The sequence below is a fragment of the Pseudorasbora parva genome, chromosome 7, assembly GCF_024679245.1.
Source record: "Pseudorasbora parva isolate DD20220531a chromosome 7, ASM2467924v1, whole genome shotgun sequence".
NCBI lineage: Eukaryota > Metazoa > Chordata > Actinopteri > Cypriniformes > Gobionidae > Pseudorasbora > Pseudorasbora parva.
The window spans coordinates 24841946-24858520 of record NC_090178.1 but is presented as its reverse complement, the minus strand read 5'-3'; the positions used below and the strand labels follow the sequence as shown (position 1 = coordinate 24858520).

At 36.3% G+C, this 16575-nt stretch overlaps 1 protein-coding gene across 1 annotated transcript; it reads left to right on the top strand.

The window, feature by feature from the left end:
• Window positions 1-1196: 1196 nt before the first annotated feature.
• On the top strand, window positions 1197-16361 carry gtpbp10 (GTP-binding protein 10 (putative)). Its single transcript, XM_067449684.1, has 11 exons — window positions 1197-1347; window positions 7252-7445; window positions 8084-8175; window positions 8380-8524; window positions 8792-8865; window positions 12167-12219; window positions 12629-12736; window positions 12818-12895; window positions 13928-14051; window positions 14495-14756; window positions 15211-16361. Exons 1-10 carry the CDS (start codon window positions 1315-1317, stop codon window positions 14734-14736), a joined length of 1143 nt encoding a protein of 380 aa, XP_067305785.1. The 5' UTR covers window positions 1197-1314; the 3' UTR covers window positions 14737-14756; window positions 15211-16361.
• The last annotated feature ends 214 nt before the right edge of the window (window positions 16362-16575 follow it).

The window sequence follows — 16575 nt, the reverse complement described above, 5'->3', positions numbered from 1 at the left end:
TTACGCGCTTGTATTACCGCTAGTGACGATGCGTCCCAGCATTCACGGTTTATCTCCCCCAGGTTCCCGGGAGCCTTGCCCCCTCCTATCCTCTCGGTGTTCAGCATCTCGAGATTGGGTATGGAGAACGATGATGCGGTGGTGAGTATCAGCAGACACACTGACAGAAGGCGCCACAACTGGCCGTCAAAGAATCCTATCAATCGTTCCATTGGAACCTATGGATAACAGTGGAATATTGTATGACTTTAAAAACTGTTGCGGTTTATGCCAACTAAACAATATGCCACGTAAAACAACATAAACATTTTAATAAAGCAACTTGAAAACTGTTGCAGTTTAAGCCAAGCACAATAGCATAAGCCACGTAAAGCAACATAAACATTTTATTAAAGCAACAAAAAGTTTATACCACCGCAAGTGCAATCTACATTTAAAATATTAGCCTACTCAAGATAATTTACTTACGATGTCGTTTCTTTTTTTGCGATTGTTTTGCAGACACGTTTCCCTTCAAACCATTGAGGCGAAGAATTGGCTTTGAGCGAGTGTTTTACGACTTCTGGAGACTTTTAAAGCTCTGCGCGCCCACGTTAAGCGTCATGCTGTTGACCGTTGCTCATTCTAGTGATTCCACTTACACTAAAAAAAACACTTGACATGAAGAACATAATTCAATTACAATCTAAGGAACACAAGACTAGCATACTTAGATCATGATAACCTGCTCTCTCTCTCTCTCTCTCTCTCTCTCTCTCTCTCTCTCTCTCTCTCTCTCTCTCTCTCTCTCTCTCTCTCTCTCTTTCTCTCTCTTCTACATTTAATTACAAACGCTATTACTGAATGGAACGTTTCTTTCGAGGCGCAATTTGTTAATTCATCGAAATGTAATTTAGGGACCTGTTATTTATTTTTATTTTTTTCCTGATATTGAAAGTGAAAGTATAGCTTATCGGGTGCAGAAACTTCTCAACAGAAAGTCAAACGTTAGCTTTTCTTGAAACATACAAAGTTTAGAGTCATAAAACCAGGCAATATTATGCCCACTGTGTCAGGAAACAAAACCGGCACAAATATGAGCAAGCTCCGAGAAATTACAATTGTTGAAAATTACGACGTTACTCTACTGGAGGCGGGAACATGTCAAAGGACAGCACTTGCAGCCAATCGTGACGCACATTGTTGTGTTTCCGGAAGCACACACGTGTTTGGTCCTTCACTTCAGCAATGCAGACTCACAGAAACGTTGCTACTAACAACATATAGATTGTGTTCCAGTTTATTACAATCTCTGGCTTAAGGAGTCATTGCGTTATGGTCTGGACAAGCAGAGCTTGCTTCCGCAAGGTTAGTAGCCTACGTTGTCGAGTTTAAACGACATTTAGCCCGACCTTCATGCTCAGTAGGCTATATGTGTCCAAAATCTGTAACAAATTACTAGGCTATATGTGTTACAATTACGATGCTACACACTGAACGTGTTTAGCATATTCGGATTGTCAGCGTTTGGTGAAATTATAAGCTGATCATGCATGTTCCAAGTAAATTCAGATTTAAGAATTCCTTATTTTTTTCTTTTTCAGAGTGGGCTGTAGGTTTCTTCCATAAAATTATGCTTAATGCGTTTTAGGCTAAATTAAAGGCTAATCTCGATGTTGTCAATCAAAGAGGGCCCAGACACATTTGAATTAAAGGGAGTTCACTCAAAAATGAAAAATAGCTCATGAATTTACTCCCCTTCAAGTCATCCATGGTAGGTGTATGCGTATAGTGTGTATATATATAATATATATAAATTCCTGGCTTTCAAGTCCAATAAAGTGTATCTATCCATCATGCTCCAGGGGTTAATATAATCCTTTTGAAGCGATGTGATATGTTTGTGTAAGATAAACATTGATAATTAAAATTTTACAAACTAATGCTAACTGTCATTCACGAGAGACTGATGTTCCAGTATGATGTATGATGCAGCGCATGCGTGTAAGTTCTGAAGTTAGATGTTAGAGATTACAGTTTGTAAAGTTTTAATATGGATATTTTTCTTTCACAAATTTATCGCTTTGCTTCAGAAGGCCTTTATTAATCCGTGGATTACTTTTATGATGAGAGATGCTTTTAATTTTATGGACTTCTAAACAGAAACAGCCATTCACTGCAAATATAAAGCATAGACGATCGAGGACATTTTTAATATACAGTGAGGAAAATAAGTATTTGAACACCCTGCTATTTTGCAAGTTCACCCACTTAGAAATCATGGAGGGGCCTGAAATTGTCATTAGGTGCATGTCCACTGTGAGAGACATAATCATTCTCTCTCTCCCCCCCCCCCCCCCCCCCCCCCCAGAAATCACAATATATGATTTTATAACTTTTATTTTTATGCTACAGCTGCAAAGAAGTATTTGAACACCTTAGAAAATCAATGTTAATATTTGGTACAGTAACCTTTGTTTGCAATTATGGAGGTCAAACGTTTCCTGTAGTTTTTCACCAGGTTTGCACACACTGCAGGAGGGATTATGGCCCCACTCCTCCACACAGATCTTCTCTAGATCGGTCAGGATTCTGGCCTGTCGCTAAGAAACACAGAGTTTGAGCTCCCTCCAAAGATTCTCTATTGGGTTTAGGTCTGGAGACTGGCTAGGCCACGCCAGAACCTTGATATGCTTCTTACAGAGCCACTCCTTGGTTATCCTGGCTGTCCTGGTTATCCTGGTTATGCTATATTGTCATGTTGGAAGACCCAGCCTTGACCCATCTTCAATGCTCTAACTGAGGGAAGGATGTTGTTCCTCAGATTCTTGCAATACATGGCCCCGGTCATCCTCTCCTTAATACAGTGCAGTCGCCCTGTCCCATGTGCAGAAAAACACCCCCAAAGCATGATGCTACAACCCCCAAGCTTCACAGTAGGGATAGTGTTCTTGGGATGGTACTCATCATTCTTCTTTCTCCAAACACGTTTAGTGGAATTATGACCAAAAAGTTCTATTTTGGTTTCATCTGACCACATGACTTTCTCCCATGACTAGTGATCGACCAATTATTTGCATGTTTATATGCGGATAACCGACATGTAGAACCGATATTTATTTATTTATTCCACGTTATTTCTGTTTTTTTTTTTTTACAATTACAGCAATAGCACTGAACTGAGCTTTTTAAACACTGTAATTTTTGCAGTATCACTCCCTTACATACAGAACAAAAGACATTAACATTAATAAAAAGTCAGATTTTTTTTTTTTTTTTTGAAATACAGTGCAAAGTCTTTTTAACATGACCGCTATTTCACCTTTTTATTTATAAATACAGCCATATTAACAACAGGCAAAATACATTTATAAAGTGTAATGTTTTCAAATGGAGAACACAAATAAATGAGAGTTTGAGTCTTTCAACTGCCCATAACGATGAGCATAAATATAAGCATTCATTTTAGACTACAATGTTAAAAGTTTTATGTGTTTAATAGACTAAAGAGTGAATATTCCCTGGAATATGCAAACATTGTAATACCTATGATGTATTCGCTGGTTTGTTTATTTTTCTTACAGATTCAATCTCGTCTAGTACGGTATCAAAATGAATGTTTGTGTCAGTCTATGAAATACTGATGACAGAACGCTGTTTTCATCTCTGCTTTTAACTTGCACGTCTCGTGGAGATAGGCCTAATAATTCATTTTCACGGAGCTGTAATTAATTATATGTTTATTATATAAATGTTATATAGCAGACGTTAATATAATTTAAGGAGTTTTAAACAAGTCGATCTTATTTAGCCTACATACGGTGACTAGCCTATATGCTGGAGCAACGACTCGGTGACTGAACGGTTGAACGCGAGCATAAACACAAAGAGAGAAATAAGTTTGCTGCTTTTATTTTACAAGAGACTCATTCATGGCTGTTTTATTTCATTCATGTGAAGTTACGTCTGTATTGTGACATTACGGAATACCTGATGACTCCGTCAGTGAGTTCGTCTCTACTTAGCGCCAAGTTTAATCTACATAACTGCATAATATCATCTCATAACATCTTAATTGTGGTTATCTCAATTGTGCATTACTGTATGTTAATCAAAGTTTATTAATTAAGAGATGCAGGTTGTTTTACCCTTGAACACATTTGTTGACTCCTCTCCCCTCAGATGCAGTCCTTTAATGGCGCGCTTGTATGCAGTTCTCAGAACGTCCACAAGATGGCACCATTTATCGGAAAATTAGATATTACAGAACGGATACCCGATGTGAAAATGCTTAAATATCGGGACTCCGATATATCGGTCGGTCGATCACTACCCATGACTCCTCTGGATCATCCAAATGGTCATTTGCAAACTTAAGATGGGTCTGGACATGTGCTGATTTAAGCAGGGGAACCTTCCGTGCCATGCATGATTTCAATGACGTCTTAGTGTATTACCAACAGTAACCTTGGAAACGGTGGTCCCAGTTCTTTTCAGGTCATTGACCAGCTCCTCTCGTGTAGTTCTGGGCTGATTTCTCACATTTCTTAGGATCATTGAGACCCCACAAGGTGAGATCATCTTGTATGGAGCCCCAGTCCGAGGGAGATTGACAGTAATGTTTAGCTTCTTCCATTTTCTAATGATTGCGCCAACAGTGGACCTTTTTTCACCAAGCTGCTTGGCAATTACCCCGTAGCCCTTAACAGCCTTGTGGAGGTGTACAATTTTGTCTCTAGTCTTTGGACAGCTCTTTGGTCTTGGGCATGTTAGTAGTTGGATTCTAACTAATTGTATGGGGTGGACAGGTGTCTTAATGCAGCCACCAACCTCAAACAGGTGCATCTAATTTAGGATAATAAATTAAGTGGAGGTGGACATTTTAAAGGCAGACTAAAGCTTGGAACATACTCTGCAAGAACAAAGAAATGTGTTTGTTTTCTCGAGGTGGTAAGAACAAGAACAAAGTTCGTTCTGGCCAGTGCATTCATACTTCACGTGAAAAGCAGGTGCCGATTATCTGTGTTTCTCCGCATTAACCACGCCCACTTTAAATGTATGACCAATCACACAGTCCTCAGCAGGGCTTGACATTAACTTGTTTGCTCACCGGCCACTATGGCTAGTGGTTTTCCAAAGTTACTAGCCACTCAGCATTTTCACTGGCCACAATTTTCCTGTTTGGAAATTACATTCTATATGTCTAAAGTTGACTTTGGCATGCTTAAATTACTTGATTTTGAATTATTTTACTTGATTTAGAAGATTTAAAACCCTTTCAAACTTTCAAATGCAGAGTGACCCCTCACTATAAATGATATATATATATATATATATATATATATATATATATATATATATATTATATATATATATATATATATATATATATATATATATATATATATCATTTAAAAAATACCCTAAGCAAATTACAAAAACAATAGTTAATAAAAATAAAATCAAAATTCAGATACTAATACATATGTATTTAATATGTAGGCCTATAAATGTATTTAACATCTGTAGTTGTTTGATTAACATTAATGACAGACAGGTATTTAATCGGGCTGCTGAATGCATGGATGTAATATTTGTGACACATATCCAGTTATTACCCACCTGTTTACATACACTTAAGCCATAACCGACAGTGTTCATGCTGGACATTTTGACATCAGTGTGCGCGTTGATTTGAGTATTCAGGAGCAAGGAGATCACGCACGAGAGAGAGCACTTGTTGTGTCATTCAGCGCGATTCCGCCTATCTTGTCTTCACTAAGTATGAAGAATTGTAGTTGGATGGTAGCCAATTTTGTGATACGACGGTCTTGGCATTTCATTTAGCTGTAAATTATATTCAACCCGCCAAAGTGGTTAGTGGGAGTGGCTGCCGTACCCGCCACAGCTGAAATCTACCCGCATTTGGCGGGTTGGCGGGTGTTAATGTCATGCCCTGGTCCCCAAGGGGGTAATCTAGCGCTCGGAAAGCGTTCCACCCCTAGGGGCTGCCATTGCTAACCAAGCCATCACCTGCTGTTAGCATCCCATTGACTCCCATTCATTTTTGAGTCACTTTGACAGTGAATAACTTTACATCTGAGACGTTTAAAGACTCCATTTGTCCATTGTTTATTTCTAAAGAAACACGACAATGTATAAAAGGCTCCATTACCTTGTATCTTACACTATCGCCCCATAGAAGCTGTTTTTGTAAAAAATAGGCTAACGATTGCGTCATAACCAACGCGACCCTGTCGCACAGTTGAGAAATTACCGTATAGACCTGAGGAGACGCTCCCAGGCAATCTTTTACTGTCTATGAGGCAGTCGGGGGGACGTGGAGACATGTCCTGGAGACTAGTCTGATAAAGTCAAGGGGGAAAAATGGGGAGAAGCCCATAGTGAGCCAAAAGCAACGGGAGAAAATATTTAAACAACGTGATTCAGATTTCGCTTTCCACATCTACTAGAAGACTCACAGCTGTCAGACAGGAGGCTCACGTCACATCTACGTCGTCAAGCTCAGTCTGAGCCTGCGCAGTTCGCTCAGCCATCAGGAAGTGAGTGCCCCTAGGTTGACTTCATTATTTCGCCGTAGACGTCAATGGGGTCGCTGTGTCCATTTCTTTTACTGTCTATGCCTGGTCCTCAGACACCTGCAAGAAAAAAGTTCTGCTCAGGGATGTGTCGAGAACAAGCTGCGAGAACTCCCAAACCAGGGCTGCGAGAACAAAATGACGTCATTTTGTTCTCTCGGCCCTGGGAGCGAGAACTTTTTTTTTCTAGCTTTTTTTTTAGCGAGAGTATGTTGTAGCCTTAACAGGTCTTTGAGGATCAGAATTCTAGCTGATATTCAGGTTTTCAAATACTTATTTGCAGCTGTATCATACAAATAAATAGTTAAAAAAGTTATTTTGATTTCTAGATTTTCTTTTTTAGATTATGTCTCTCACAGTGGACATGCACCTATGATGACAATTTCAGTCCCCTCCATAATTTCCAAGCGGGAGAACTTGGAACTCCGACTATATTTGTCTAAAAGAACAATGTCGATTTCAAGTTATTGATAGCATATTAGACAAAGTGGTACTTATTAAAATAGTGACACAGTAGTCTGCTGAAAGGTTGTACTGTCAACACCAGAGAAATTTACAAAAAAAAAAAAGACAAAAAAATGTCTTTATGCTTGAAAATGTCCATTCATTTAAAAGTGAAATACCAACAGTTTCATGAACTTAACCTACTAACTCTGTGTCTCTTGTATTTCAGTATGGCAACTTTGTGGATAATATACGGCTGTATGTGAGGGGTGGGAGTGGAGGAATGGGTTTGCCCCGTTTAGGGGGACATGGGGGAAATGGTGGAGACGTTTGGGTGGTGGCCAGAAAAGGCACTACACTGAAGCAAATCAAGGACAAATACCCCAACAAACGATTCACTGCAGGTGTTGGTTTAAACAGCAGGTGAGACTTTTTTTCTTATAAAGAATATAACGATATTGTCAGTAATACCTCTGAAAGGCAGTAATAGGAATTTATATAATAGTGTTTTTGTCTTTTTAATATATTTTTTTTGTGAGGAACGGATTGGATAATCTTGCATTCTACCTGTTCACATTATGACAATATGACATGATGATTCTGAGAACAACTTCTTTGATTTGCATGTGTTTCATTTCAGATTTAAATGTGGATATTTATGTATCATTTAAGAGACTGTGTACAAGTCAGTGAATAAACACTTATTTTTGGACTGTGTCTTGCATAAAGCTGTTGTTTGACTTTTAAAACCCATTATAGTATATTAAAAGAAATGCGCTTTTTTGTAAGTAATGTTATAATTACAAATTACACAAGTAATAGCTATGATATTCAACACAACATAAAGATTTCAGTGAAGCATTGGTTGCCTGGTATCTGGTCCAGCTCAGGACATTTCATCTCATCTTATCTCATCTCCACAGTTCTATCAAAGACTAATGTGCCTTAATTTACTACACTCATATTTAACACTTTAATGATTTTGAGAGCTGTTGATTTGTATTGTGCTGATTTTGTAGTATAGAGCATGTAAGTGAAGTATTTTGTTGTGTGTTTGTCAGTATTCATTCTCTGAGAGGGGCGAAAGGAGAGGACACCCAGGTCTTCACACCTACTGGGATCAGTGTTACAACGGATGGGGGGAGAGTACTAGGTAATTCCATTTACACCTCTCTATAACATCTAGAATTCTAGATCACCCAACATTTTCCTTTCACATCCCTCATATCACTTCTTTATTTGATGTTTTTCTACACATTTTCTCTCACATTTGAACTTGTATATCAAATGCCAATGTGTGCTGATTGTTCCCTTTCATATTGCATCTCTTAAGGACGTTTTATTCTTTTCACTTTAGGGGAGTTGAACTGTGAAGGAGACAGACTTTTGGTAGCTAGAGGAGGTCACGGTGGCTCTCTTCACTCTGGGTTCTTACCCAGTAAAGGTCAAACCAGACAGATTCGACTGGACCTTAAACTCATCGCAGATCTTGGAATTGTAGGGTGAGAGAGTCTCTGCACAGAATGTGGAATGGGGTAGAAAGTGTTGCTATTAAAAATAAAGTGTAAAATTACAAAGTAAAGCACATAAAGACCTAAACATGATGTAGAAAATAATGTTAAGCAAAAAGTATATTTTATAATTAAACTACACTTGGTTACAACATAATTTATTGTGATGAAAAAAATGTTTTGAAATTTTTTCTGTATATTTCACTAATACACATTCAAAAATTGTGCAGGTTTGACAGGCTTTTATTATTTTGACAGGTTTCCAAATGCAGGCAAATCCTCCTTGCTGACTGCCTTATCTCATGCTAAACCAAGGATTGCAAGCTATCCCTGTGAGTACTCAAAAATTAATGACAAATTAGTTGAGGAACAGAAATCTTGATTTTAATAAAGGTCAATAAGCATGTACATAAATATTATATTACATTTTTAATATGAAAAAGGGACATTTCTTTTTTGCTGATCACTTTATACCGATCAGGCATAACATTATGAGGGAAAGGAAATAATGCTGATTATTTCTTCATCACTGCACCTGTTGGTGGGTCCGATGGGTGGAGAACATTTTGGCCCTGTCCCAAATTCCACACTTCATGTGCACTTTCAGTCTTGTGGACTTACAATGGCCATTGTGTGTGCGTGTCAGTTAAGCCCACAAGACCGTAGGGTGTCCCATTTGTCATTTAAGCTTAAAGAAGGGTGCTCGTGAGTGCCCCCTTTGTGGCTGCTATGTGCCCTCGATGCGCACTTCAGCTGAGCCAGCAAGTTTGTAAGCTACGCAGAGGACTTCTACCCAGCAGTCCAAAGTGGCATTACGTTGTGAAAGTGCGGACTCCGTGAGGGTTTGGGGTGCCATTTTGGACAGGGCCTTTGTATTCAAACTGATGTACTACAAGCAGGAAAAATGGGAAAGCCTACGGATTTGAGCGAGTTTGACAAGGGCCAAATTGTGATGGCTAGACGACTAAGTCAGAGCATCTCCAAAACTGCAGCTCTTGTGGAGTGTTCCCGGTCTGCAGTGGTCAGTATCTATCAAAAGTGGTCACTGTCACTGGAAGTAGCAGTGATAGACCCGCGACAGGGTCATGATGCTCACTGATGCATGGGGAAGTGAAGGCTGGCTCGTTCGTAAAGTTTTAGAGATAAGAGAGTTGTGTGAGAGATCAAAAACTGTTAAACAGCCTAATGGTCATAGGAATAAAAGATATTTTAAACCTCCCGGTTCTACAACGCAGTGAAATTGCTCTGGTTAATCAAGATGTTATAAAGAGGATGATTGTCATTGTCCAGTATTGCCTACAATTTTCTCCTTATGCACCACTTCACTACCACTCCCACACAGACTCCCACTAAGCACAGAGCTGGCTTTTTTTCACCAGCTTGTCCACACTGCCTTTTGTTCCTATCAGACATATATCTCCAGTTTGGATATATGTATGTGGATGTCGACTAGATAGTCAGCAGAAAAGAAACATCCCTTTTTCAGGATACTGTATTTAAATATAGTTTTGTAAAATCTAAATATGTTTTACAGATCTTTAAAAGGGTTTAAACCATGTTTTTCTTGCTTGTTTAGTGAACCATGAACAATTATTGTGAAAAAGTCCTTAAGACATGCGGTAGAGAATTAAGGTCACAGTTATAATAACTTGGGACATTAAAGATACCTTTTCACTGACTCTGAAAAGCACCAGAAGAAAGATGGCCAGGGTCTCTGACAGTGTTGCCACAGTTACTTTGAAAAAGTAATCTGATTACTGATTACTCCTTTAAAAAGTAACTTTACAGATTACTGGATTTTAAAAATAACTAAGTAAGATTACAAGCTAGTTTATTAGTTACCAGGGATGCAACAATACAGCTAGTCCACGGTTCAATATATACCTTGTTTTTTTTTACCACGGTTTTCGGTATGGTATGGTTCGGTTCGTTTTTTTCCTATTCTATTCCTAGGCGACATGAACAGAAAGAGGTTAGGAGAAAAAGTTTTTTTGTAATACTCTTTTCTTTATTTTACTTGAAAAACTGAAAAACCTTACTTAAACTTAAAACTTTACTTAAAAAAACCTTGTACACATTCCTAGTGTATTGAATAATATAAAATAAATATATATAAAAACTTACAGTGGCAGCTCAGAGATGTACAGTAGCATTTAATTATGAAATTGAATGAATGTAGGCTAAAATTAAAACTACATAGTCTTCAATATACAATATACATTGATTGAAAGCTACTGTATTATTACTTTATTCAAGAGCAGTGAGTGTTTTTTTCTGTCTATTTTAATACCTCTAATATTTAAATAATTTTAGAGGTGAACTGTCCCTTTTAGTACAAGCATTCACAATTACTAGTCTGCACTGCTAAGACCTGCTCACATCTCATACAGACACGCGATTTTACTTTCACTTTAGACGTAACCGACGTATAAACCATATGTGTTTATATATGGTGTGTTTGACAGTATTAGCGCAGTAACACTACGTAGTCCAGTAATCCCATGTCTGACAGGCGCGCGGTCAGCTCATGTAAAACGCCAATGAAACGTTTTACCGGCAAGGCTTTAAAACACGGCTAAACACCCCTTGATATGACTGGATATTTGCTCATATAAGCACATATTTGTTCATGTGCACACAGGCACACTCAAACAGAGCCAAAATAAACTGAGATAAATATTTCAAACAAAGAGAAATATAAATAATGAATTAAATGCAAAACTGAAAAAAAAAAAAAACGCAATTCACCAGCACGTATTGAACCATGAATGCCGTACCGAACGGTTCAATATTATATTGAGTATTGTGGCATTCCTATTAGTTACATTAGACAACACCCCTGCCGCCTCAACATAAATGAAAACCGTTTTTGCTAACACTCACTTTATTGGAAGTGCATCTTTAACAGTAACGTCAACAATGTACCTCCTGACATTTTAAGTTAAAATTAAAAAATATTTCCTAAAAAACTATTCTCCCCGAGACGCAAGAAGGAAAATTACTAAGGAAAATTGATGAATAAAAAAAGAATAATAAAAAAAAAAGAAATGTTTTGTAATAACAATACACACTACTGGTCAGTAATTTGGGGTTAGTCATTAAAAAAAAAAAAAAAAATTAATAAATCAATAATTGTATTCAGCAAGGATGTGTTAAATTGATAAAAATTGATAGTAAAGGAGATTTATATTATTTGAAAATGTTTTTATTTTTAATAAATGCAGTTCTTTTGAATCTTTTATTCATCAAATATATGAGGCAGCAGAACTGTTTCCAACACTCATAATAAATCTGATTATTAGAATGATTTCTGAAGGATCATGTGACACTGAAGACTGGAGTAACGATCCTGAAAATTCAGCTTTGCATCACAGAAATAAATGATAATTCAAAGTATAATAAATTGAAAACCAAATAATTAAAATTGTAATAATATATCACAATATTAAAAATGTTTTCTGTATTTTTGATCAAGTAAATGCAGGCTTGATGAGCAGAAGAAACTTCTTTCAAAAACATTACAAATAGTAATGTGTCCAAACTTTTGGCCTGTACTGTACATACATAAATTCAAAAAATGTATTTTTATAATAATGTAATTATTTTATAATTATCCCTTGTCCCCCCCCTCAGTTACAACTTTAAGACCTGAAATCGGAAAGATCATGTATGATGACCACAAGCAGGTAAAATGACACTTCAAAATGTGCTGAACTAATTTTATTCAAAATAACTTTCACTCATCTCAGGAGGATGCTGTCATGTGACAACATATTATAATTATAACAACGGTGTGTCTGTTTAGAAGACCACATTGTGTGAAAGAAGTTGCAAAAGAAAAACAAATAAGTCTTTGTTTTTAATTTAAGGATATAACTACATTAGATTTATTCTGAATTCTGTAATACTGCTTGACAAGCTTGGCTTTGACCTTCTCCCATAAAGATAAATAAACCAAAAATGACAATATACAGTTTTTTTTTTTTTTTGATAAACAGATCTCTATTAAATATGATGTTCTGTTCTGTTGTCATATAATGCACATTTCTTCAGACTGATGTTAGAATGAGTTACAGAAGTTATTTTTCTCTGAAGATTTCAGTGGCAGACTTACCAGGACTCATTGAAGGTGCTCACGTGAATAAAGGCATGGGACACAAGTTTCTCAAGCATGTGGAAAGAACCAAGCAGCTCATGTTTGTGGTACTGCATTCAGTTTATGTTGTGAACGTAATGTTAAGGACTGGGAGAGTTGTATATTAATCTTATGTTCTGATGTTTCAGGTTGACGTCTGTGGGTTTCAGCTAGCTAGTAACACCCCATTTAGGTCTGCATTTGAAACCGTACTGCTTTTAACCAAGGTAAAAAAAAAAGTGTCTATTAACACTAAGTGCAAACAGCGTGCCTTGTTGGCAAGTGCTATTCACACTAGCTCCAACTAATAATGCCTAGCTGTGCCAAACAAGATTGAAAAAAAAAAACGCGCATAGTTCAACGTCCTCAGTGACGCAATCAGTAAAGCTTATGCTTTGTGAATGGATCACTGTTTTGTCACGATAAACACGGCTTCCGCCTTTAGCAAAGCTTGCTCTTCTCTTTTTTTCTCATCACAAATCACATTGGTTATTTTCAATAAAAATTAAGAAAAGGTTGAAATAAAGTGCCATACAAAATGTTTAATAATAATAAAATAATTTATTGGGTAGGGTTAGGGATTGGTAAAGGGAGGGTTTTTAGTGTTCCTTTAAGGCTGCATCAATTAAAAAATGTACATAAAAATATTAATTCACACTATTATTGCATCCTGTTAATGTACAACAATACTGAGGTGAAAATAGTATGCATCTGTCAAAATAAATGATCTTTACTATTTATTACTATTTATATGGCAAATAACTGCTACTTTTATATGGGGTAAATAGAATATATCACTATTTATTTTCACTTAATAAATAGAATCTACAGCTATTTGCACTTAGTGTAAATAGCATTTAGATTATATTTACAATTAGTGCAAATAGCGCTGCCAAAAAACCCCCCAAAAACTAATCACTGTTTTTTTAATAGTTTTTTTAAAGAAATGAATACATATTTTCTGACAAAAATACACTGAATTGATCAAAAGTGACAATAAAGACTAAATAGTTTTATGTATTGAAAATAATAAGAAATGTTTCTTGAGCAAAAAATATGTTAATAATAGCTGCTGAAAATATAGCTTTGCTGTTACAGAAATAAATGACACAATCAAATATTAAAATAGAACACGATATGTTAAACATGCACACACACATGCACACAATCTCACACAAACACTAATGTTTTTTTTTTTTCAATTAAATGCTTCACAAGAGTGTGCTGCATAATTTTCTCTTGATCTTTTTGTTAATCAGGAGTTGGAGTTGTATAAGGAGGAATTGTTAGACAAGCCAGCCATCCTGGTCATAAATAAGATGGACCTCCCTGAGGCTCAGGGCAGGCTCCAAGAGCTGGAAGCTCACTTGGAAAACCAGGAAGGTAGGTATAATTAGAAGCAGACAAGCTATTTATGGTCTATTTATTATATAAATAATATGACATATATTAGTCATAGATTATGTTTAGACTTGGCATTTGTTTTGTTATTTTAGGTATATAGCAGGTGTGTCAAAAATTCAACATGATACAGATGCTTGTATCAATAAAGTTGTTGTATTACTTTTCATGCAGTTGTTTAAAAAGCAACATTCTTGAGAATGCCATTCTTTCATAAATATATACTTTAAAAAAAATCCCTGAAGATGGTGATTTGTTCTGTAATTATTTGTCATGATTTGTACTTGACCATTTTGGCAGTCTCAAGTTTCTTCCACAAATACATGTGATTGTTCCATTGTATTGATTTGTTAAGAGTTCTGGATGACTGTGTACATGTATTTCTCTTTGATTGATAACTTTAATGTGACCCTCTGCTTTTCTAGAATCAAGCCACACCTTTCCCGAGGACATCAGCCCTAAAACATTCATGCGTTTTATGCACATTGTCCCAGTCTCTGCCACAACTGGCCTTGGACTGCCTTTGCTCAAGTCCCTCATCCGTCAATCACTTCGGGAGCATGACGCCATAGAAACTGAGGGTCAGCGAAATGAGAAGATACTTAAGTTGAGAAGGGAGATTCCCACTTCATCCGTACCCAGCTGGGGGTTTCCTCAACCAACCTGAGGTCACATATTCAACTTTGGGTATGGCAGTCCATAGATGATCCTTAGGGATACTGTTAAACAGTGAAGGGCATGAAATGTAAAATATGCAATATGTGGCTAAAAGGAACACAAAGTTGGACAAATATTTTTCATTTAACAAATCAGGTTGTATAGGCTTTAGTATATATGCCTTTCTCTTTGCATTTTAATGTAACTTTTATTCTGGGAGACCAGAATAAAACCCAAACAAACCATTTTAGGAAGACTATAAAGACACTAAAAGGGCTCAAAGTATAGATTATTATTTGTATACTTTGATTTAATTTTATAGTGACCACCCTTATCCATTACTTGTTATCACGTTAGCATCAATGTTTTTCAAGGTCTTGCATTTTGTGGAGAAATGTATGTCAGAATCAATGCTCTACTGCCATCTGTTGAGATTTAATGTTTGTAGTTTCTCATGCCTTCATTGATTTTTTTTTTCCTTCAGATTATACTCTACCAGATATTGTCAAAGAGTGAATGGAAGGATGAGCCGAGAAGCAAAACAAAAAAAGTCTTGTGACTGTTATGATTGAGAAAGAATGAGAAAATCCAAGTATGAATCGAAAGTTTGGTCAAGATGTCAGCAAAGCAGAGAAACAGCAGAAAAGCTGAAGTTCTGGAATCATAATTTCAAAGGGATTTTTCCATTTCATACAACTGTTAAAATACAATATTCCTTGTTATTCTTTGCATTTTCAGTCAAGTGTCAGATCTACCACGTGTCACTAGATGGCACTAAACTCTTGCAGGTGGTTTCAGTTGCAGGCCAAACCATGGTGCATAGACTTTTCATGATAAACTCAGACAGTGGGATTTTCATATGTGAAATTTGTATGCATGTTCTCTTTTATTCACGTTCAAACACATTTGAACATTTTAGTCATATTTATTAAACTGATTAATTGATTTTTTTTTTTCTGTGAATAGAACATTCCAAGGTTAGATTTACAGGCAGTAGTATTCATGCAGTGATTAATCACATAAAAAAGACTCAGATGGCAAATATATACCTTAACCTCTACAGAGAATGTGTGAATCAAACATTATTAGAGAGACAATAAATTGCTAATTTATAAATTATGATTTACTCTAAGAATAATATCACACAAAGCTGAAGATAGATGTAGTTCTGGCATTGAACTATTGTGTAGTCAGATGTAGTGCTGTGATAATATTGATTTCTCATGATTAACTCACTAGCAAAAAAAACAACAAAACAACGCACCAAGATCAGAGAGAAAGCCGTCTTGGTGCTGGAATTGCCAAAGATTTGTCTACACAATCACTAAAAGAGGAGAGGAAAATATGATTAACAATGCAATAGAACAATTTGCCTTCTGGTTTATGCTCTTTTGGTTGATTTTGTTATTTGTATCCCACTCATATTTAACAATGCTCAGTGAGAAGGCATTATAAGGTTTGAGATTTTTTTCTTTTTACTGATAATGTTGAAAGATAGTTATTGCAACTCATCTAAACAATTAGGTTTAGTCCCATGTTTTCCAGTCAGTTATATTTTTACTTTTTTTAAAAATATGACTATAAAAGGAAACTACTTTTATTGGATGTAAATTAAATGAATTACTTTATTATACACATCAGCCTTCATCTGCTTTTTGTTACTAATTAACAATTTTGAGTTGCTTCCAGCCTTACAGATGTTACTGTATTTACTCTATAAGTTCTTTAAATGTTGTTATTTTTAAAGTACTTCCTAAAAAATATTTGAGTTTTCTGTGTTTTGAATAAGGACACAACAGAGGTTAAAGGGATATTCACCTTATAGCACATGGTCCTTTCTGGGCACTTG